The 23,537-nt window shown below is 37.4% G+C and overlaps 1 protein-coding gene across 4 annotated transcripts in view; it reads left to right on the top strand.

Moving 5' to 3' along the window:
* Positions 1 to 23,537, top strand: part of jupb (junction plakoglobin b) — a 139,909-nt gene that overhangs the window by 76,348 nt on the left and 40,024 nt on the right. For all 4 annotated transcript variants that reach the window (XM_067425896.1, XM_067425897.1, XM_067425895.1 and 1 more), the window contains 2 exons: positions 20,996 to 21,033; positions 21,795 to 21,956. In XM_067425896.1, coding sequence (XP_067281997.1) covers positions 21,021 to 21,033; positions 21,795 to 21,956 — 175 coding nt within the window. In that variant the 5' untranslated portion in view covers positions 20,996 to 21,020. The remainder of the gene's footprint in view (positions 1 to 20,995; positions 21,034 to 21,794; positions 21,957 to 23,537) is intronic.

Here is a 23,537-nt window from a genome sequence, read left to right as displayed (position 1 = left end):
ATCAACAAAATATTGTTTATTTATTTCAGTCCAGCAGACCAGTGCAATGTTTGCCATTAAGTGTAGCAAAAGCATATTTGTGATATTTGAGGCTCGATGTGCTGCGGTGATACGCTAATTCCTTGTTGTATAGCAGGGGTGTCCAATCCTGCTCCTGGAGGGCCACTGTTCTGCTGAGTTTAGCTCTAACCCCAATTAAACACACCTGTACCAGCTCATTAAGGTCTTATTAGGCATACTAGAAACTTTAGCAAGCTGGAGCTAAACTCTGCAGGACGTCAGTGGCCCTCCAGGACCGACTTTGGATACCCCTGTTGTATAGCTTGCACACAACCATGCTCTTGTCGACGCTTCCATCATTTCGTTTTTTAAAACTAAATTTCCCATCCACGGGGCCAAGCAAAGCGGTCTCATCAGCTTCTTCGTTCATGTTCACTATCATAGTGACACTATGGTTTGTTGTTGTCATGGTTGTTGTCGTGACTCATGAGCGCTAGTTGGTGTTCCAGTATAATCGGTCCGTCAAAACTCATTCATTGAAAAACGTTCCGCGGGGCAAAAATAAGTGCGATTAATTTTTTTTTTTTTTTTCGTAATTAATTAACGCGTTAAAGTCCCGTAGTTAATTAATCTTAATTAACGCGTTAAAGTCCCGGCCCTAGTTTTAAAGTTTAAAAAAAGTTGTAGTTTTTGTTATTTTGAGCATTTTTGGAGTTTCCTATTTTATTATATAAGCACACAGCATTTTATATTTCTCACAGCGCATATCAGAGAGAGAGAGAGAGAGAGAGAGAGAGAGAGAGAGAGAGAGAGAGAGAGAGAGAGAGAGAGAGAGAGAGAGAGAGAGAGAGAATAGGAGCAAGCAGAATAGAGGTGTTTCTAAAACACACAGCAATGGTTACATTGCGCACCTACAGTTAAAATCAGAATTGGTCCAGAATCATTGGAGAGAGAATGATTCTCTCCCTCTTCTATTGTACAGTATGACCAACACAATATTAGATAATATTTAAACACAAACTGTTCTTTCCTTTTGGCCAGGTTTGTTGGCATAACGTGCCATGTTGATGTTGCTTCTGCAGACTGCTCGCGTCGTGTCACGTGACCAGACTGTAATCGCAGCCTTTGCGGTTATAAAATCGTGTTATCGAGATATTATTGCAAATGCAAATAATCGTTCAGCCCTACCACATAGTTACACAGAGCAGAAGCACAACCAAAACTATGTTCTTCCTCAAAATGCATGCAGTTTTGCTTTTTAACTGCTACAGGGTCAAACGTTCCATAGTGCACCTTTAATGTATAGAAATTATGAGTAAGATAGAAAAATCAATAGACGGTCGGATCAATAGGTGTAATGTGGAGTAAATGATACAAATATTTTTATGTACCTCTTCTTGTACCTCCTCCAATGCAATTCAAATGGCTTTCTGCAGAGCATATTTCTCAGCAAAATTAGATTCATATCCAGAATCCAATAACCAAATGTAATGTGTTTTTTTTTCTTTCAGCAAAGTACATTTTTACATTTAATATCAGAGAAACCTTGAACATGATAGTTGAAAATGACACAAAAAAAAATCTAAAATAAGTAATAAGAAAAAAGACTACATTTAACAGGGAACTGAACTGTGAATCAAAGACTTTATTCAAGTATATCCTGTGAAACCCAGTAGATGAGATAATCCAGTATGTCTTGTATTTACAACCTTTGCAAGGTTAAGAACAAGGAACATCCTTTGACATCTTTTTTAGTGACTCTTTCATGCTATTGAATTACTGTGATTGTTGTATTTCCCCCCTGCTGGAAATGTAATTCTCCCACTGCGGGTTAGTCACTGCTTACTAAGGTTCTGAGGTCCTGTTACGTCCATATGTTGGAAACATGAGTGATAATCTTTATGCAACACTTGTACTGGCTTTTCTGCTAAAAGCTGAAGGGGTTATATTCTAGACTTTTGCATCAATTTATTTTTTCCACGGATGTTCTCTCCTAATGGGTCATTCAATAAAATTGCATGTGGGATTCAAATTCGTTCTTATAGTCTGGTGCAGGAATGACGTCAAAACCTTGAAGACTAATACGCTGCTGGTTCCTTGGATATTTTCCTATGGGGTTTTATAGTGGGCTTTTTTTAATTTATTAAAATAAAGCCTGTGGTAAACACAACTTGACGTACTTTGTCGTTTTGTGAAACAGCAGGTGTTATTACACAATAATGGTCTCAAACATTAGTACAGTTTGCTATATTTTTTGTCACATCACTGTACTATTTACATTAACCCATAATATGCACATTTTATTGTAGCTTACCAAATTTCCCTCTTTTTGGGTGTGAGCAAAAACAGCTTTTGCGCATGTCCCTTTAAATGCAAATTAGCTACTGTGTCTTCCGGCCCCCTTTCTAAAAGAGAGCAGGGCTTTTACAGCTCGTGCTTCGGATTCTCCAGCAACAACAAAACTGCATGGAAAATGTCACTCAGCCAGAAATTGCCATGGCAGAAGTTTTCAGTAACGGTGTTCAGCCTTACACATTCGAATCGGAGTCGAACAGAAATTGAGAGATTGCACGTTTCTGAGCGGTTAGTGGGTAAATTTATGTAGTCGTTGTGGAGTTAAGTTTATTCAACTAATCGATTAGCATGTACCATCATATTATTACCATCTTATTATTACACTTTTGATGGACAAAACACCTGATTTCCCACAAAAAGTGCTCAAAATGAACAGAATAAGCATGACTAGTGAGTTTTGTCAGAAAAGAAAATGAAGAATCAAAAATATTTATAGAAGATTTACCAATTTAAACTTTTAGTTGTGCTGACTGACGTGAAGCTCACGCTTGCAGTGTGAAACGGCTGTTAATATTTTCTGCAAATCCAGCGTTGAACTGACCCTCATTTGTGAAGCAGTCTAGCATAAACAGATTTGCGCAAAACAGATACCGACTTTCTTTGGCACATTTGTTTTCTTCATAAATTAAATTCAATCAAGGTGTACTCAGTGGCTCAGATGCCAGGAGTCTTTGGAGACACTTATGGTCACTTATCTAATTACAGAACATTTGTAATGTTTTTTGGCACAGACGTATATATCTCCAACTGCTACAGCCAGGAAATATAAATGGTGGACTGTGGCGCCTCACTCAGGGCGGGATCTATGCTAATAGGGCAGATCATCACCAGTCATAGGTGGAGCCTCTCTCTAATATTACATAAGGTAGCGTGTCCACCAAAGTGTTTTTAGCCAGTTGAAAGAGTGCTTGAGAGCGGTTTTTTTTTCTTCAGTTGATACTCTTTGCTTGTTATGATATGGAATATCCGTGGAAGTGTTACTAGTATCTTATTTCTCAGAACGTTTTTTTTTCTGTATAAAAATACTGATAAATTGTAAAGTATTTGCTCTGGCTCTTGTTTTAAATGATTTTGTCCTGTTATTATGCTTGTTGTTCTCATATGTTGTTTGTCCCGCTCCTCTTCCACTGTGATTGGACAGCTGGGTGAAAAGTGACAGTGATGAGCGCTGTTTTTCCCCTCAAAATTGATCATTCTTCAACTCCCAATGACCAGTAAAAAACGCTGTGTGCTGAGCGCTTGAGCGTGAAATAGATGCTCAGTGTCTCGTTATGCTCATGGCGCTCTAAAAACGCAGTGTTCTCATTGAAAAAAAGGGTATACGCCAGACAGCAGCATGAAAAAAATGCTTTAATGGACATGTAGCCTAAGAGTTTATGAGACTGTTTATGATTTATAGCGATTATAAAAAAAGAGTGGGTGGATTTTTGTGATTCTGGTTGTTTAAACACACTGTGGACACACATCTGTGTTCAAACACCTTTTAAAAAAGGAATTTTGCATAATAGGTCCACTTTAATTCTTAGTAATCCTATACATTTCTTCAAAATCAAATAGAGTCAAGAAAGACACGAACAATCAAGGTTGATATAGCTTCCTGTTCATTCACCATGCTAGAAAGGAAAGAACAGGTTGAGAGCATGCATTGCGGGATATAGGGGAGCGCGGGGCACAACCTAACGTGAGGTTAGTTGTAACACACGGTTTAAAAATTTTCACACGTGCCAGGATGACACAACTTTGTATATTTACTAATTGCCATATCAACATTATTTAGATACAAATTTTCGCTAAAATAAAAAAATCTTTTAAAGATATCACTGAACACTTGTGAAAAGTGTGCATAGAGAGTCAATGTTCAGACATTATTCTTTATTCTTATGTTTTTAGCTATGCTTTGTAGCGGGGTGTTTGTTGTCAAACTAAAACATTTATATATTTGTAATGATTAAAAAATAGCTTAATTTTATTTAAAGGGGGGGTGAAATGCTGTTTCATGCATACTGAGCTTTTTACACCTTTAAAGACTTGGATTCCCATCCTAAACATAGACAAAGTTTCAAAAACTAATGTTGGACGTTTGATGGAGTATTTCTGTGTTAAAAATACTCCTTCCGGTTTCTCACAAGTTTCGGCGAGTTTTTTTCGAGTATGGGTCTATTTGACTTTAAATAGAGCGGAAGGTCCTTGTATGGGCTGTACAGGCTCTTCTCCCGGAAGGGTGCGCGCGCGTCACTAGAGGGAGAGAGAGGAAATGCACGCTGTAAACAGTCTCTCAGCTGCAGATCCGCGCCGTGCTCCACTTTATTCCTATGGGTGACGTCGATCGACTTCAACGCTTCAGCACAGCATTCCGGGAAGGCAGCGCTGCATTTTAACCGATTTGAACGCAGAAATGACGGGAAGCTTCAAGGCATCGCTTCAGTCGCATCGCAAAGTGGATTTCCACGGTCACTGCTGTCACAGGACTTCACCAAATCATACCAAAGAAGTGTGTTTTTGACAGAGCGGTCCTGCTTTGGAAGATGCCGGTGAGTAAATCAACTTCAAATGTCTCTGCTATTGGCTACCGTCGCATGAGTAAACATCAGTAAACGATACGATCGCGTGCTTCGTCATTCAAATGCGCTAACGGTTACTCCATTGTTGTTCTGTATAACCTTACACTATTCTGACTCTGACGTGCAAAACCGTTTTGCTTGCTACCTCTAAGGTCTAGTCACATACAATAGTCCATAAACCGAATCATGTCCTCATAAACTGCACACAAAGGCCCCTAAATACAGTACATACCACAGAGACGGACGTCCTGATGTTGCCGTTTCTCCTGTTCAATTTATTTCAGCCTCAGATTTGATTGTGGATCATTATCTGTATTAGCTGAGATAGCGATGGGTTTCTCCACGCTTGAGGACGTCACCGCTTTGCGCGCTTGTCATTCTTTAGCTCCGCCCACACGATACGCCTCCAGGCGCTCGGTTTTTTCCGGAAAGACTCGGTACAGCCCATATTTCTTTTATAAATATGATAAAACTAAAGACTTTTCGGAGATATGAAGGATGCAATACTACTCTATAGGTACTCAAGATTGACATGAGATTGACTGAAACTGAGTGTTTCACCCCCCCTTTAAAAAAGTGAATAATTGTATTTTATTGACAAAATGTTTCTATTTGTCTTGGATATTTTTCTGATTATATCAGATAACGTTGTAATCTATCATTTGTTACAGTGTTCCCCCTCACATGTTATAATGTACCCCACCTATGGATGTTGTCACATTTCACTCCTATTCTTTCGAGGTAAATCAAGATAAAAGTATACACTCTATTAATGAAACAAAACCACATAATTGTACTAGACGTGTGAAATGAATGTGGGAAAAATAAATACCCTGAACCTCAAGTGGCTTTACACAAACTGAGAAAGTCAAAAAGCGTTAGGTTGTGCCCCGCTCCCCCCAGTATTTTACAGTGTGGTTTGTACTGCACATATTAGCAAATGTAGTCATGCAGGTTTTCATACTGTGCATACAAAGTAGATACTGCTGCAATAGTAAGGATAGTATGCTATTTCATACACATGACTGTTCCTGAATGACCTGTTAATGCAGATTTATTTCAATTAATGTTCTGTGTGAGCTTTCCACTGCGAACATCAGAATATGCCTACATATTAAGCTCTTATACTACAATAGAGCAAAGAAAATCGAGTTTTCTGTGATGTGTCCCCTGCAAATTGGTTTACAAGCTAGCATGAGCGAATTATCTTTATCGTGATTGCATAATGCTTTCTAATGGTTTGTATAACAGCATTAGTGTGTTGATATTTTTTTAGGTGTCTTCTAACGCTATCAGATTGTTTTCTAATGTAACGTTAGACCAAATCCTCGCTGCATTTTTGCAGTTTTTATCCCAATTGATATTCTATTACGCAGTCGAGTTACTCAGCTCAGGGAATAAATTTACACCTAACAGTCTATATCAGTCACTGCATCTTTTGTAGTAATAATCAGTCGTGGTTGGCGTTTCTTCCGACTTCCTGGCTAAGTGTTAGAGCACAGAGTGCAGGTGACTTTGTAATTCGAGTCCTGGCGTGAGGTGACTCACGGTATCATCAGCTGCACTCCAGGAGCCTGGCAGAACCTCGCTGTCTCCTGCAGATACTTCTGCCAAGTACCTGTCGTGAATTTGATTTTTCTCAGCCCTGCTGAGAAGCTGAAAATATGTGAACATGTACAGATGTTTCTATCAGCACGGCTCTGTCAAACTGAGAGGCTTTTGAACACAAATCTAGATTTAATTGCCATTTAGCACACGCTTTTCTTCTAAAGCAACTTGCTGTACACTAATTAAAAGGACAGTTTGTATAGCCAAGGTCTTTGCAGTCAGCATGAAAACAAAATGGACCATATGTGCTTTCTTAATACATTGTAAATGATTCATTGGTGCATGGTATTCCAAAGTAAACGATGTTCGTCTTTGCAGTCGTTTGTCAAAATGTATTAATGATGCCATGAATCCCTGTTATTTTCCAGAGATTCAATTCACAATCTGATCATTCTCTAATGGATAATATCAAGCCCTACCAAATATTATTTTAGCATTGACACATTATACAAGTAAAATGCGTTGTTAACACCATTTCTATTGACTTTAATGATGAAGTTTGTAATTTATACAAGGTTAAAATAACTTCTATCCAGCTCAGTATTATTTTAGTATTGTTTATATACTATTATAGTATGTAGCAATATTTTGAAATAGTTTTTTTTTTTATTGTAAATAAACATTTTTTTATCTTAGTTTGTTTTAGTTATTGTATATGCATTCATCAATTTATTGTTGTTGCAATATATAAATATATTTTTTGTTGTTTGTTTCAGTACTTAAGCTTAAACATTTACTTCAGTTAAAGGTGCACTATGTAATATTTTTTGCAGTAAAATATTCAAAAACCATCAGGCTAGTGTTATTTCAGTTGAGTTCTTACAATATCCCAAATGTTTACAACTATTTGTAAATTGTGAGAAAATTGCTATTTTTACTAAGGACCGGGACGTCTGAGGGAGTCGCCTGTCAATTGGGTCATATCTGCGTTACCCTCGTTTTTTTATTCTGCAATAAACGCTTTACTCTTAGCAGTGTGAAAAAGTGTCATAGCAGCCGCTGAGCGAAAGCACAGAGTAACGTCATAACATCATTTTAAACACACTTAAATGTATCTAATATTCCCTCATACTCATGACTGGAAATAGTGCCGGCGACTGTGTCCCGTCATAATAAAAGTCCTGCTGCTCGCGAGCCGTGTGTTTGTGTAACAATCGCTCCAGCGGCCTTGCTCAGCTCCTCAACACTTGGTCCTGCTCTGCTTCATACTACAGTAATGTTAATAATCACATCCATGAACATGATTTCTACCCGGGTCCTATCCCGATTGTTTTCCACCGGCTGTGAGGTGAAGACCACATGTCCCAAGATTCTGAGCTCAAACTTGGCGTCATCAAACTACGCCTTTGCTTTGAATAGGCGACCTCTAGCGGACGGAAAGGTTACATAGTGTAGCTTTAATTGCCTTTAATAGCATTAATTTTATTTAATTTTATTTTTAAATAAACAGATTTATTTAAATTACTGAACATTATTTGTAAAAGTTAGCAATAACAACACTGATGTACAGTGTAAAAAAAAAAAAAGTTACATTTGTAAACAATTGTAAGTTAAATTTGAATCTTTAATAAAGCATGTCATGTATAAATCAATTCTTTAGGCCCTACTTGCCAATTCTTTGTAATTCTTTGTGAAATTTACTAGAAATTTCAGAATGAAAATGTATGGATTTTGTGTTGTTTATGTTTGACTAGTCCCAGATATAAACTTCTGGTCAACTATGCTGCCTTCATTGTAAAATACAAGTTTCCTACTCGATTTGTAGGAATTTTAAAACCCATTATAATTGTGTGCTTGAAATCCTTTTAATGGTCAGACTTTTGTTTTTGTAATCAGGCTCTGGTTTACAGTACTGTGCAAAAGTCTTTGACACGTTAGTATTTTCAACCCCAAAAAATGTTTTTAAGCCAGTTATTTATATATTTTGCAATAGTGTGTCAGTAGGTAATATCAGTTTACATTTTCAAATATTTATTTTGCCATTAATTGTAATCCAGTGTCCAATGTCCAGTGAGATTTGTGTATGCAGGACGAGTCTGACAACAGCTGTTTGATCCACACGGAGATCTAATCTCACCATCATCATGCCCGTCTGGGATTACTAGGGCTGGACGATATGGCCAAAATTTATATCACGATATATTTCTTAATTTTGGTCGATACGATATAATTTCGATATCGATATGAACTATATAAAAGCTTTAGAAAAACTACCAAGAACTGCCACAAAGGATTTCTGTACCTACAAACTTCTGACAAATTAATTTGCCAAGTCTATGAAACCTCCTATAAAACTATATAATATTTTAGAAATAAAAACAGTACAAATAAATTAATGTTCACCTTTTATTTGTATTTAGCCTTTATACGAACAAGAAATGTGAAATCACCATCAAATAAACAAGACTCTCACTTCGCAGACGCAGTTTATTGAGCATTTTCTTTTAAGTTATACATTTCAGTGAAGAACGATTCATAGCGCTATATTCTCCGTTTATGCAAAACTATACCTTTATCTACTGATGCACAAAAAAAAAAAAAAAAAAAAAATAAGACTCAATTCAGTGGCCTATTTGTGCTCTGTTTGAGATGAGTGCACCTTTTTGCAAGGCTTTAAACAGGAGAAAATTATACATTTTCGTGAAGCCATGTCTGACCGTCTTTCACAAGCTTTGAAAGGTAATTTAAACGAGAATGAACGCATTGGTGTTAATACATGACATTGTGTGCAAATGTGGAAAGTATTAAAACAAATCTGCCACTTGCCTCTTACATAAATAGTCTACATGGATTATTTGTAACGCTTGGCATCGTATTGTTAGACATTAGATTGATGCATCTATGTCGATGTATTGTTACACCCCTAGTCGGCACCTCTCCGGCACAAGTTTAATATCAGCCCCATTCGCACGGGATTCGTATTATCTGGGGAGTGGGGACCTCTGGTGATTTGTAATAATTGCCGAGAATGTCTGTGATCTTAATCCCGTGCGAATCGGCCATGTCTGTAATTTGTAAAGTAAAAATTCCCCCGCAAATTAGCCTACCTACCATATTTCGCCGAACACCGAGGTCCTGTGATAACATTAGTCCCGTGCGAATCGACATCTCTGTGATTTGGCCAGGATTAGGCGGATTGTATATACTTTTGCAAGCTTGTTTTCTCCCTGTGAGCATTTCTATCTTTATCTTTCACGAAGAATAAAGTCTGCATTCATAATGCGCACCGTTAATTCCCGTGCAGCCGCGCCCACACGGATTATACTTTCACTTTAGAATGAGTATCAATTTGAGAGTAATCTGATTGAATGGTGTGTTTAATATTAACATCAATACTGTTCTGAATGAAAAACATAACAGAACAGTATAGTACAATGACAATCTTGTTTAAATAGGCGCTTTTGCATTTAGTTTTGAAACTGAATCTTCCGCCGTAGGCTATATTGTCAGCTTCCTACTCGTGATAAATGAAATCTGATTCCTGCCGCTGGTCTGAGCTCAGTTCATGGCGTCTGTTCGCTAACTGAACGAAATTATATTTATTTATTAGGCTACTGTAAAATAATCAAAACGATATCGATGCCTGTTTATGATTTCATACAGCTATCTATAACGAACATCATATCCGGGAGAAGTCAGTAAATTCGAGTAAAATCACAGGCTTTGCTTATCCCTTGCGAATGCGCCACGCAAAACTCAGATGTGGAGGAGTCATTTCTCAATCACAGAGGTCCCTAGATAATACTAATCCCGTGCGAATAGTGCTTTAGATAGACGAACCACTTCCACGCCACTAAAGAAAGTTAGTCTTTCTTCTCTTATCAACTATTTCTTTCTCCTTACTTGTGGAAGCTCGTTCAGTCACATTTGTGTTGCAGTCAGGGAAACTCTCTTTGTAGCTAAAACGTGCCGCGTTGGATCTATCAGCCTACTACTGCTGAGCACTGGCTGTGTCCGTGGTGTAGGCCTACGTCATCACGCAAGAAGCCAATCCTGTTCTGCTCTTTCTGATGGCATGCGCCCTGAACGTCAGTCATATCGAAATATCGGAAATGTGTTTAAAAATCATATCACCGTTATTGAAAAAAAATATATCGCGATATATATTGATATTGAATTATTGTCCAGCCCTAGGGATTACATGAAGAAACTGAAAAAACTGAGACAAAATCCAAAAGAACTGCGACTAGACAGTCTCTGGAAATCTCCTAGATGCTTAAAGAAACCCTCCTGCAAAGCTCCTTGAAATACTATGAGGACAAAAGCTGTTTAAAAAGCAAAGGGTGGTCACACCAAACACTGATTTCATTTAGTTTTTAGGAGTTAATTGATAAACAAAATCTATTTATGACATTATTTCTGAAAGCATTCTCACTTTACAGCATTTTACACAAGTGTCTAAAACTGTTCACAGTACTGTAGCTTTGCAGGAGGGTTCGTTCAAGCGTCTTGGCGATGTTGTTGCAGTTCTTGTGGATTTTGTCTCAGTTTCTTCATGTAATCCCAGACGGATTCGATGATGGTGAGATTAGATATCCGTGTGCTGTTGTCAGACTCCTTCTGCATACAAAAATCTCACTTTAATGGATTATTACAATGAATGGCAAAATACATGTTTGAAACTGTAAACTGATATTACCTACTGACACACTATTGCAAAATATATAAATAACTGGCTTAAAAACATTTTTTGAGGGTGAAAATACTAACGTGCCTAAGACTTTTGCACAGTACTGTATGTAAAAATGTGGATTTAGATTTATCGGCCAATATTGTTATCAAATAGACAATTATCAGTATTGGATAAATTCTTATATCAGTGCATCCGTTATTTACATAGATGAATATGTTTATGTATACCATTTGAAGCATGTTTTACAAACAGTGAAAATAGCATGTATTTGACAGAATTCCCAGAATTGCCAGCAAGCTGACTATGTAGATGCGGTAAATGTTTATAGTTGTCAATGAAAATTTGGCTACATTTTATTAAAGTTATAGGGGTGATGAATTGAGCAATCAGCTTTCCCTTGATCTTATGACATATAAAAGGTCATGGTAATATAAGATTATCCTGTAAATTTCAGAGCTGAAAACGTCCTTGTTAGTCAAAGAAAAGCTTTTACAGACACCAGGCCCAGAAAACGATTGTGTTCGCATCTTGACGTCATCGACTGGCGAAATACCGCCTCTACATAATTATAAGCATGTGTAATTCAGTAGCCCCGCCCACCGACTCACGCTAGCCAGCAGCAATAAACATGCCGAAGAATATAGCAAGATATTGCGCTATTCCTGGTTGTGGAAGGGCACAGTCGCTGCATAAGCTTCCTTCGGATCCTAATATTAGGAATGTGTGGTTGAACTTTATTTTCTTTATTTTTATTTTTAATGAAGTTCCAGCTGACATAGGGAAGACATGGTGTTCACTTAATTTCACCGCAGGATCGATTTTATCTCACAATGCTATTCTTATATATTGGATGCAACAGGAGGAATGGGAGTAAACACACTTATGGGAGTAAAACATGTTTTCTATATAATAGTTTTGCATTGTTAGAGTGTCTAACAGAACATACCTTTAGCATGCTGGACTCAGACACGTATGGGCAAGGGCTTGCCAAGCCCAACGTCCAGAAGCCTGTCGGCAGGCCGATGAATCTCGTAATATTCTTTTCTTGTTCTGCTATTCTCTCTCTCTTGACTTGACATTTGAAGGGCCCACTTGCGCACGTGTATGTGTGTGCGTGCGGTTCGCGCTTATATTGAACGATTGTGCGGGCTATAAAATACAAAAATAATAGTCCAATCAATCACGGGTGGATGAAGAATAAATCATTGTATTTCTTTGATAAAGACGTACTTGAATCATTTCTTGGTTTGCCGCTTTCAAAACAACCCCTCCCTCATGTGAACTGACAGGGGCATAGATATAACAGGAGCTGAAGCTCATTAAATATGCACATTTTATCCAATCCGAGCCATGGCCGTTTAAGTCTCCAGTGCATCACGCCCATCAAAACCCAGCGTTTTGGAGAGAGCCTCAAAACCAGTGTAGAAAATAGCCTATTAATTATTAGTTATGATGTTTTTTGATTGTAAAAACTGTATGGACGTCATTAGTTGACCTCAGAAAACAGTATAAAAAAATTAAAAAGCTAATTCATGACACCTTTAAATATCTTCAATACACGTTGGCTTTAATAAGAAATTGGCAAAATAAAAACTAGTGTCCTCAGTAATTCCTATTCTTTCCGACAACAAACAAGTGGAATGCAACATGCTTGTAATCACGACTTCAAGAGTGTGAAGGAGGATGATTCCAATAGCATGTGAAGGCAGCAGTAGTCATCCAGCAACAAACCTGTAGCAATATCTTTCTCATTTATATTAATCTATTATAAATATCTATTATATTTTTCCTAAGTACAATAGTCATAAGCAAATGGTTAGTCATACATATGTAATGAATTTTATGCCCACACACATGACGTACTCTCGCTGGTGGAACTTTTGAATATAAATCCGTCTTGACACTCGCATAGTAAACACAGAGTACGGCAGCGTGTCCCTGGAAGCCAAACAACAGCTGACAGGTCTGCTGGTAATGCATTGTTCAGTGTCAAGTGTCCTAAATACAGCAAAGTCCCTTAGGTTCATCTGTTGTGCGTGTGTGTGTGTGTTTGTACAGGTATATGTGGTTTGAGGACACAAATATGAATAGTGACATGGGCATTACAGCTTAACTAAACATGTTTTTTGAGGACATAAAAATGGCTTTAAAAAACAAACTAAACAGTGTTTTTTTTATTTGATAAGGTTGTGTGTGATGGGTAGTTTTAGGGGTAGAGTAGAGGAATAGAAAATACAGTTTGTACGGTATAAAAACCATCCCGCCTATGGAGAGGTTAGGTTTAGGTTAGGGTTAGTTACATATTAGGGTTAATATGTAAACCACATATTGTCAAGATTGTGTGTGTTTGTGCTAGGATCACAGGTAGCTATTGTAACAATAGAACAATGGAGACGATGTAAACAGGCAGTGTCTGATGAACAAAACAGACTGAGATGTTCTCAGACCATTACTCATCATCAGAGATGTTGTCTTCTGCAGGAAGTGAGAGGACGAGTTGGGGAGAAAGATATATGTATTACATCGACTCGGACATGCCTTACAGTTTTTGAGGACAATGGCCAAAGAAAAGAGACTTCCTGTCTGTTTAAATGCTGTTTTCCTTAAAGCTCTTTGTTTTAGACCCTTCCGCTCCAATCTGTGCTTCACATCTAGAGAAAACTTTCCCTTCAGGTTCTCTTTAAATTGAGCAAGCCTACATCCTACATTTTTTATTGTTGTTAAAATACTAAATATGCAAATACAATCCACTCATATTTGGTATTTAGGGAAGAAAAAGTTCAATATGACAATAATCATCATCATCATTATTATTTTTTTTTACTATGTATTTAATAATGATTATTATTATTAAAACTATTTAATTATAAATATTAAACAAATCAGTTTATATACAAATATATTTCTATTGTATTATACTATATTACTAATAATTATTCATGATTATTATAATTATAATAAATATAAATAATTTACGCTGCACATGTATATGATTTTCTTCATTCAGCCGAGTACAGTTGGCTCCCCCAGCTTTGTAATGGCAATGAATAGTGTCCCTGTTTTTAAAGCTCGAAAAAACGCATCCATCCGTCATAAAAATAATCCATATACTTCTGAAGTGAAGCGAAGGGGTCAGAGGTCACTTCCTCAGGAACTCGATTCTCTCGTGAATGTGCGTACGGCCGTTGCCGGAAGCCAGTTATTATAGATTGTAATTATAAAGTTATGGATATTTTCTTGCAAAAAAAACGCCTTGCTTCGTTTCAGCAGGTCTTTATTATCCCCCTGGAGTCGTATGTATTACTTTTATGATGGATGAATGTGCTTTTTTGGGCTTCAAAATCTAGGGTACCATTCACTTCCATTATAAACCTGGGAAGAGCCAGGATATTATTGTTTGGCTGAAGGGAGAAAGTCATATAGGATGGCTAGAGGTGGGTAATTTATGGGATCATTCATTTAAAGCTCAGCTTTTTTCACACTTCTCATGTTGGAGAATACAGAAATCATCTCACTGTCCTGAGTAATGTGTTGTTCATATTTTTTTTAATAGTTCGTTTGATTTGTGCATTCTGACCAGCCCGTCACAGCAACAATAACTCAACCAATGGTGTGAGTTTAGTGCGGGACTATCTGTTCAACCAATGACAGGCGTGTTCAGAAACGTGTTTGAAATTATTTTAATATCATTTTAAAATTGTTTGGTGATGCTAATGGCAGAAAGATTACACACTTCACCTTTAAATTGGTTAGTCTTCTTCAAGATTTGATGTCAGGAATGTGTCTGGTCGACATCATTTTTAATGAAATCAGCGCTCATGCAAATTACTCTGAAATGACTTTGCTGTCACTAATATATTACTGTACAGCAGCTTTTCTGGATGATTTTCTATAGATATGCTGCAAATTTACTCTTGACAAAGACATGCCTATAAAGTCACTCTATATGCATATTTATAAAATATGCATCATTCAAACAAAATTAAAAGTTTGGCCTGGCTGGAAGCCATTAGAAATGAAATGTCACTATGTTCTGATTAGCATGTTATTTTGTGCGAGTGGGAGAATATTTGTCCTCATATCCCTGAATTTTAAACCATAGTAAGGACCTTATGCAACATCTAATTTGAGATGAAAGCACTCAGGTATAATTTTCCTCTTCTGCACTGCTATCCTGATCACATATGCTAGAAGCTATAAATACTCAACTCAGTATTCCGTGTCTGCATTTGTCAACAGGATTTTATAGGTTCACAGTCATAGGATTTTTATATATTCTGTCATCATTCACTCACCCTCATGCCATTCAAAAACCATAAATGACTTTCTTGCTTTCTTTTTCTTTCTGCTTTATAGCTGTCATGTTTTAAAAATCACACAAAAACTTTTTTATGTAATTGAAGTTCTTCTGAAGCTAAAGGCCCGTTTCACAAACACTGCTCAGATTAAGCCAGGATTAGGCCTTCGTTTATTTAGGACATTTAAGTAGCTTTTATAAACATGCCTGTGCTGCGTAACACAAGAATGAACCTCATTGGTTCTTGCTGAAGCTCAAACGTGCTGCATAACACGAGAATGAACCTCATTGGTTCTTGCTGAAGCTCAAACGTGCTGCGTAACACGAGAATGAACCTCATTGGTTCTTGCAGAAGCTCAAACGTGCTGCGTAACACGAGAATGAACCTCATTGGTTCTTGCAGAAGCTCAAACGTGCTGCGTAACACAAAAGTGAACCTCATTGGTTCTTGCAGAAGCTCAAACGTGCTGCATAACACGAGAATGAACCTCATTGGTTCTTGCAGAAGCTCAAACGTGATGCGTAACACAAGAATGAACCTCATTGGTTCTTGCAGAAGCTCAAACGTGCTGCGTAACACGAGAATGAACCTCATTGGTTCTTGCAGAAGCTCAAACGTGCTGCGTAACACGAGAATGAACCTCATTGGTTCTTGCTGAAGCTCAAACGTGATGCGTAACACGAGAATGAACCTCATTGGTTCTTGCAGAAGCTCAAACGTGATGCGTAACACGAGAATGAACCTCATTGGTTCTTGCTGAAGCTCAAACGTGCTGCGTAACACGAGAATGAACCTCATTGGTTCTTGCAGAAGCTCAAACGTGATGCGTAACACGAGAATGAACCTCATTGGTTCTTGCAGAAGCTCAAACGTGATGCGTAACACAAGAATGAACCTCATTGGTTCTTGCAGAAGCTCAAACGTGCTGCGTAACACGAGAATGAACCTCATTGGTTCTTGCTGAAGCTCAAACGTGCTGCACAACACGAGAATGAACCTCATTGGTTCTTGCAGAAGCTCAAACGTGCTGCGTAACACAAGAGTGAACCTCATTGGTTCTTGCTGAAGCTCAAACGTGATGCGTAACACAAGAATGAACCTCATTGGTTCTTGCAGAAGCACAAACGTGCTGCGTAACACGAGAATGAACCTCATTGGTTCTTGCAGAAGGTCAAACGTGCTGCGTAACACAAGAGTGAACCTCATTGGTTCTTGCAGAAGCTCAAACGTGCTGCATAACACAAGAATGAACCTCATTGGTTCTTGCTGAAGCTCAAACGTGCTGCGTAACACAAGAATGAACCTCATTGGTTCTTGCAGAAGATCAAACGTGCTGCGTAACACAAGAATGAACCTCATTGGTTCTTGCTGAAGCTCAAACGTGCTGCGTAACACAAGAATGAACCTCATTGGTTCTTGCAGAAGATCAAACGTGCTGCGTAACACAAGAATGAACCTCATTGGTTCTTGCTGAAGCTCAAACGTGCTGCATAACACGAGAATGAACCTCATTGGTTCTTGCAGAAGCTCAAACGTGCTGCATAACACAAGAATGAACCTCATTGGTTCTTGCAGAAGGTCAAACGTGCTGCGTAACACAAGAGTGAACCTCATTGGTTCTTGCAGAAGCTCAAACGTGCTGCATAACACGAGAATGAACCTCATTGGTTCTTGCAGAAGCTCAAACGTGCTGCATAACACAAGAATGAACCTCATTGGTTCTTGCTGAAGCTCAAACGTGCTGCGTAACACAAGAATGAACCTCATTGGTTCTTGCAGAAGATCAAACGTGCTGCGTAACACAAGAATGAACCTCATTGGTTCTTGCTGAAGCTCAAACGTGCTGCGTAACACAAGAATGAACCTCATTGGTTCTTGCAGAAGATCAAACGTGCTGCGTAACACAAGAATGAACCTCATTGGTTCTTGCTGAAGCTCAAACGTGCTGCGTAACACGAGAATGAACCTCATTGGTTCTTGCAGAAGATCAAACGTGCTGCATAACACGAGAATGAACCTCATTGGTTCTTGCTGAAGCTCAAGCGTGCTGCGTAACACAAGAATGAACCTCATTGGTTCTTGCTCAAGCTCAAACGTGCTGCATAACACAAGAATGAACCTCATTGGTTCTTGCTCAAGCTCAAACGTGCTGCGTAACACAAGAATGAACCTCATTGGTTCTTGCTCAAGCTCAAACGTGCTGCATAACACAAGAATGAACCTCATTGGTTCTTGCTGAAGCTCAAACGTGCTGCATAACACAAGAATGAACCTCATTGGTTCTTGCTGAAGCTCAAACTTGCTGCGTAACACAAGAGTGAACCTCATTGGTTCTTGCTCAAGCTCAAACGTGCTGCGTAACACGAGAATGAACCTCATTGGTTCTTGCTCAAGCTCAAACGTGATGCGTAACACGAGAATGAACCTCATTGGTTCTTGCTCAAGCTTAAATGTGCTGCGTAACACGAGAATGAACCTCATTGGTTCTTGCAGCCGCTCAAACGTGCTGCGTAACACGAGAATGAACCTCATTGGTTCTTGCAGCCGCTCAAACGTGCTGCGTAACACGAGAATGAAGCTCACTGGCTCTTGTGGAAGCACAGACGTTCCACAAATGTTTGCACCAAACCACTCAATTCATATGAATTAGTTTTTATGATCTCTTTGAACTTTTTGGAAGCATCAAAGTGTCAGTTGCGTAGCTGTCAATGGTGGAACAAAAAGCTATCAGATTTCAGTAAAAATATCTTAATATATTCTGAATAGAAACAAAAGTCTTGGGGATTGAGAAGGACGTGAGGGTGAGTAATGAACTTACCCTTTAACTAATTTCTATATTCAATGTGGCTGTCGCATCACGTGACAAAAGAACGAACGACTCAGACTGAAGACTCGGGAGGTGAACTAATCGATTCTGTTTCCTGGACAGAACCTATAGGATGTTCCGCATGCACGGTAAACACAAAATGAACGAATCACTCTTTGAGACAACTCCTAGTTCCCGAGTCATATTAAAGATTCGTTCAAAATGATCGACCCATCAGTAATCTGCGTACATATGATGATATATTTCTACTAGCACGTCCTGCTTTTAGTTCGTTTGGATGGCTTTAGTCTCTATTGCATTCATATTTCAGTCGAACCGAACTAGAGTTCATTTAGAAGCAGGTAGAGACCAATCTTTTTCCACTTGTTCGGTTTGCACCAAGATTCGGACGGCAATGTTCAGTCTTTTTCAAATGAACCGCACTATCAGAGAAATCGCACCAAACCTGGCAACTGTGAACATAGCCCAACTCGAATCTAATTGACAGGTTGGTGCCAGTGATGTCAAACTTTCATATTAACCTTTTGATTTTTGGGTTATCTATCTATTAAACACAGTCATTTGTTACAGAATGCAGTGGAATAAGGAATGCACACTTCCTCTTAAGCCTTGTTTAACCCAGAAATGTTTTTTAATTAATCAGTTCTTGCATAATTAATGGCTCTTTAATGTCTACTAGGGTAAATGTTTTTTTCCAGTGTCATGGCTGCTCATTTTGTAGGACATCTTCCTCTTTGGTGGTTTTCTGACTGCTGGAGTGTTGTGTGTATGTGTGTGATGTTTTTAAATGTCTAGCTTCATATTGATATGATTAATGAGTGTGAAAAATGCAGGACACGTGGTGTCATAACAACAGTTAGCAAATGGCCATATGCCTTATGGAACTGAGGGACAGCGGCAAACGCTCCTCGCACTTGAATGTTTTCTAAAGAGAAGCTGAAGACAAGAAAAGGGCAAGAGCGAGATATAGCAGGGAATACTAAACAGAGACTCGTTTTTAAGCTGGATTCCATTTAAATTGAAATAGAAAGAAAAAAAAGGAAAAATAAGATCTTGTAAGATGTGGTACCATAAAGAAGTAGTTCAAAGAGATAAAATGGATTAGTCACTGCTTTATAAAAGAAATTGTGTCTTTTCTTGTTCCACTTTTGATGATATGCTCTTGCAAGTGTTTTCATATTCTTAAATTAAAATTCAGCACTCATTCAGCGTCACTAACACGAGTGAGCATCTGCTTTCAGTTATTTGTATGCATATGGAGATATTGACAATCAGAAATGTAAGTTATTTTTAGTGCTATTCATTTAAAAAAAACATCCACTTTAATCATAAACGTTATAAATAATAAATAAATAATAAAATAATCTTAATAATTGTAAGAAATTATTTTAATGGCTTTATTTTAATAAAAAAATATGTATTCATAATTTGTATGCATTTTCTATAACTATTATTACAGTTATTTACAGTGTTATTGTAACAACTATATGCTTTATAAATATTATACATTTTTTATTTTGATTGTTATTTTTTTTAAATAAATAAAATACATTATTAATAATTGTTTTGCATTTTATTCCCTATTATCACAATTAGTTTTAGTGTTATTATTGTAAAAACTATATGCTTTAATTATAAATAAATACATATTTAATTTTAATGTTAATTAATTATTTTTATTTTTATATTTTTATTTTAATAAATCAAATAAATGAATTAATTTAAGAATTGTTATATATATATATATATATATATATATATATATATATATATATATATATATATATATCATTTGGTATTTTCAGTGTTATTAATGTATAAATTGTACACTTTAATAGTAAATATAATAAATTAATATAATGTATAAATATAATTGAATAATATAATTTATAAATATTTTTTTTTATGTAATAAATGAAACGTATGGTATGGTATGGTATGGTATGGTATGGTATGGTATGGTATATATATATATATATATATATATATATATATATATATATATATATATAATTTTTTTAAATTAAATTAATAATCTTACAGCACATTTAAGGTCTAAATATTTCGGGGAGGGACTCCTGCATTTCAAATACTGGTTTTAATTTTAATTTGTTGAGAAATATTTTTTTAAATCCATAAGTACAGATCTTGTCTCACGGTTTGTTTGTAAGGCTGCGCATGTGTACGTGTGCTTCATTATTTGAATGAAGTGAAATGCCCTATAAGTTCATAGGCGTTTCTGCTACTGACGTAGGCTCAGATGAAGGTGTCGTCTTTATCCATGATTCCTCTTGATTGGCCCTCACCTCCAGACAAATCCCTGCCTGTAGTCTGGGTTATTTATGGTCATGAATGAAGCGCCATCGAGACATTAAAGACAAAAACCTGCATTGAAAGAGACTCTTGAGACTCTTCAGTCCTTGAGAAGATGAACTTTAAAATCTTCCCTTCTCCCATCGACCTGCTCTGCTGTGACTATGCACTACAAATGAAGCATTGAAATTCCATTTTGGGGAAGCTACTATGATTTGTGCGATCGTTCTATGCAGTAGTTTTATAAATAGCATTGCCTGCTCACTATTTTTAAGTCCCAGTGGTGCTTTTCCCTCTAAACTGGTGCATGCTGTCACTTCACATTGCAGATCACTGCATTCATACTGCATCTCTCTTGTTCTCTATGCAGTCTAAGACTTTGCTTCATGTTTCATCACAGGTTGAATTAAGGCTGGACAGTGGTGATGTCACTGCAAAGTAAGTTTAATCATTTAAAAATTGCTGTTTGTTTTGTTTCATTATTTGATTTGATTTATTTGAATGTTTTCATGCAGGACATGTAGCGTTAAAGTGCATTTAGAGACAATGGAGTCCAAAAGTCTGAGACCTCCTGTTAAAATGGTTCTAAAATACAAATGAATAAAGTATATTATCAGTATAAGAATTTTAATTGAAAATTTTACATAAATCTCGATGTCATATAATTTGATACTTTATTGACAGCAACTTTTGAGCTGCATGAAAAAAATCTGATCATGATTGTTTTTTTGTCATTGTCACTGATTTGCTTATTAGTGACTTTTAAAAGTATTAAAAAGTATTATATATATATTCTAATTATAATTGTATGTGTGTGTGTGTGTGTGTGTGTGTGTGTGTGTGTGTGTGTGTGTGTGTGTGTGTGTGTGTGTGTGTGTGTGTGTGTGTGTGTGTGCGTATTAGTGCTGTCAATAGATTAAAACAAGTTTTTTTTAATCTGTTTGGGAAAAAAATCGCAATTAAAACATCTGCGTTTTTAATATTTTTATATTGTAATAATTTCACAGTTACTCTCCAAATTAAGTAGAAATAACTTAAATACAGTATATTTGAAATATTAGTTGTAATGACATCTTTTTATGAAGGCCATTATCACTAAAACTGCTACGGATGTCTCTGAAATCTATATTATTTGATCAAATTTAAAATGTATAAAAATATATATTATTACTCATGTTGGTGCTTGTGATGTTCCGCAGTGAGTGAGGCAGAGGGGTCTGTGAAGGTGGAAGAGTGGCAGCAGACGTTTTACGCCTCCGACTCTGGGATACAGTCAGGGGCGACCACCATTCGTGATGAGGAGGAATCGGAGTTCTGTAAGAAGTATAGCGCCAGTGCCAGCTCTGTGGAGAACGCCACAGGTAATGTGTTCTCTCTAAAGGTCTCCCTATGCCTCTCTGAAAACATTTTGATGAATTATACTACCCGAAGGCCTTCAAAATTTCACATTAGAGTCAGTGGCACTGAACCCTCCCGCAAGGGCTGTGTAGTTTCACTGGACTTGTACAACATTTGGAAAGTGTTTTTTTTTTTTTTGCTTTCTTAGACATGAGGAAATGCATTAACTGCTGTGCCATGGCTCAGATAATCCTGTAGCTTTATCTATTCAATATTCATATTAAACATACCTGTGGTTTTCCCATTATTCGTTGTTGTCATGGTGGATGTGGTCAGTTCTTAATATCTGGGGATTTTAAAATAGATTCCTCACCATGGCAGCATATGCTCTTGCGCAGTTTTGGAAGAAAGCTGCAAATTTATTGTCCGCCCAGAGCCAGTGACATTTAGAAACTCATCCAAACACTCAGTTCAGTAGGTTCACTTTTTACGGTTAGAACATTATTGCTATCACAACAGAACCTCCGAAGACCCCTTCCTGACGCTCACAATGCTTCCAGCATGGTTTGCACTTTATTCAGAGTATCACAGGCGCACTGTCATTATTCCTACCTCTGGTTCTCTGGTGTCAATCTATTCTGTTTTTAAATGTGCCCTGAATCACGTCTCCACTGCATCACTCTATGAAATATAGCATGATGGGAGTTATAACATTTTGGTATTTTATAAAAACTGACCCAGAGGTCAGAATGGATGAGCCACAATGCACTAGCCTGACGTGGTCATACTCAATACTAGTCAGTATTGAGTCTGAAACTGCTCCATTGGGCTGTGATTATGGGGTGTGTTTCAACCAAACCAGGAATGACCTCAATTGGACAGACCTACAACCAATCAGAGCCACGAAGCGATGCATTGTCAAATGTCAACAGAGTTCAACTGCACTGTGTTGCCAAGTCTGCGTTTTCCCCCCCGCGGGTTGTTTTCTATGTCCGCAGGTTGAAGCGACTATTATGTGATATATAGACCCATGAGTGCGAATTTTAGCAGGCAACCTTGCCAAAACAACACACATTTTACCCCCCAAACACCATTTTTCCCCCAGAGAACCCCTGAGAAGCTATTGTTTTGGGCTAGTAGTTGGCGGGTTTTGTTGTAAAAACTTGGCAACCCTGTCTGAACGCGCGCTGAAATCAGGCTGGAATACACGATCTTTGCCGGTGTAAAAAAAATAACATAATTTAATGATACACAGAGTACTTACCCAACATGATCCTCATTTCTGAGAGAAATTGTGAAGGTGAATTCATATACAAACAAGCTCTCCGTTTAGGATTTGAACAAATATAATCCAAGCCCCTTTGATGACGTGATGATTACGTTACTGTTGATCATCTGTCAGTCATCGTCTAAAGCTCGCCCTGATGATTTCCTTGGTCCGAACAGTTTCTGTTTGGGGATAATTACGTTTTGGCTGGCATCCAGGCTAACATTGTACACCACTGTGATTGCACAATGATTCTATATTAATGCGCCAAGTCTGCATATCTACAATTATAGTAATAGGTGGAATAATATTGATAATATGTTATTATTATTATTAT

The sequence above is a fragment of the Pseudorasbora parva genome, chromosome 19 (genome assembly GCF_024679245.1).
Source record: "Pseudorasbora parva isolate DD20220531a chromosome 19, ASM2467924v1, whole genome shotgun sequence".
NCBI classification, from domain to species: Eukaryota; Metazoa; Chordata; class Actinopteri; order Cypriniformes; family Gobionidae; genus Pseudorasbora; species Pseudorasbora parva.
Note: the sequence above shows the minus strand (reverse complement) of the source record. Positions and strands in the feature narration are given on the sequence as shown.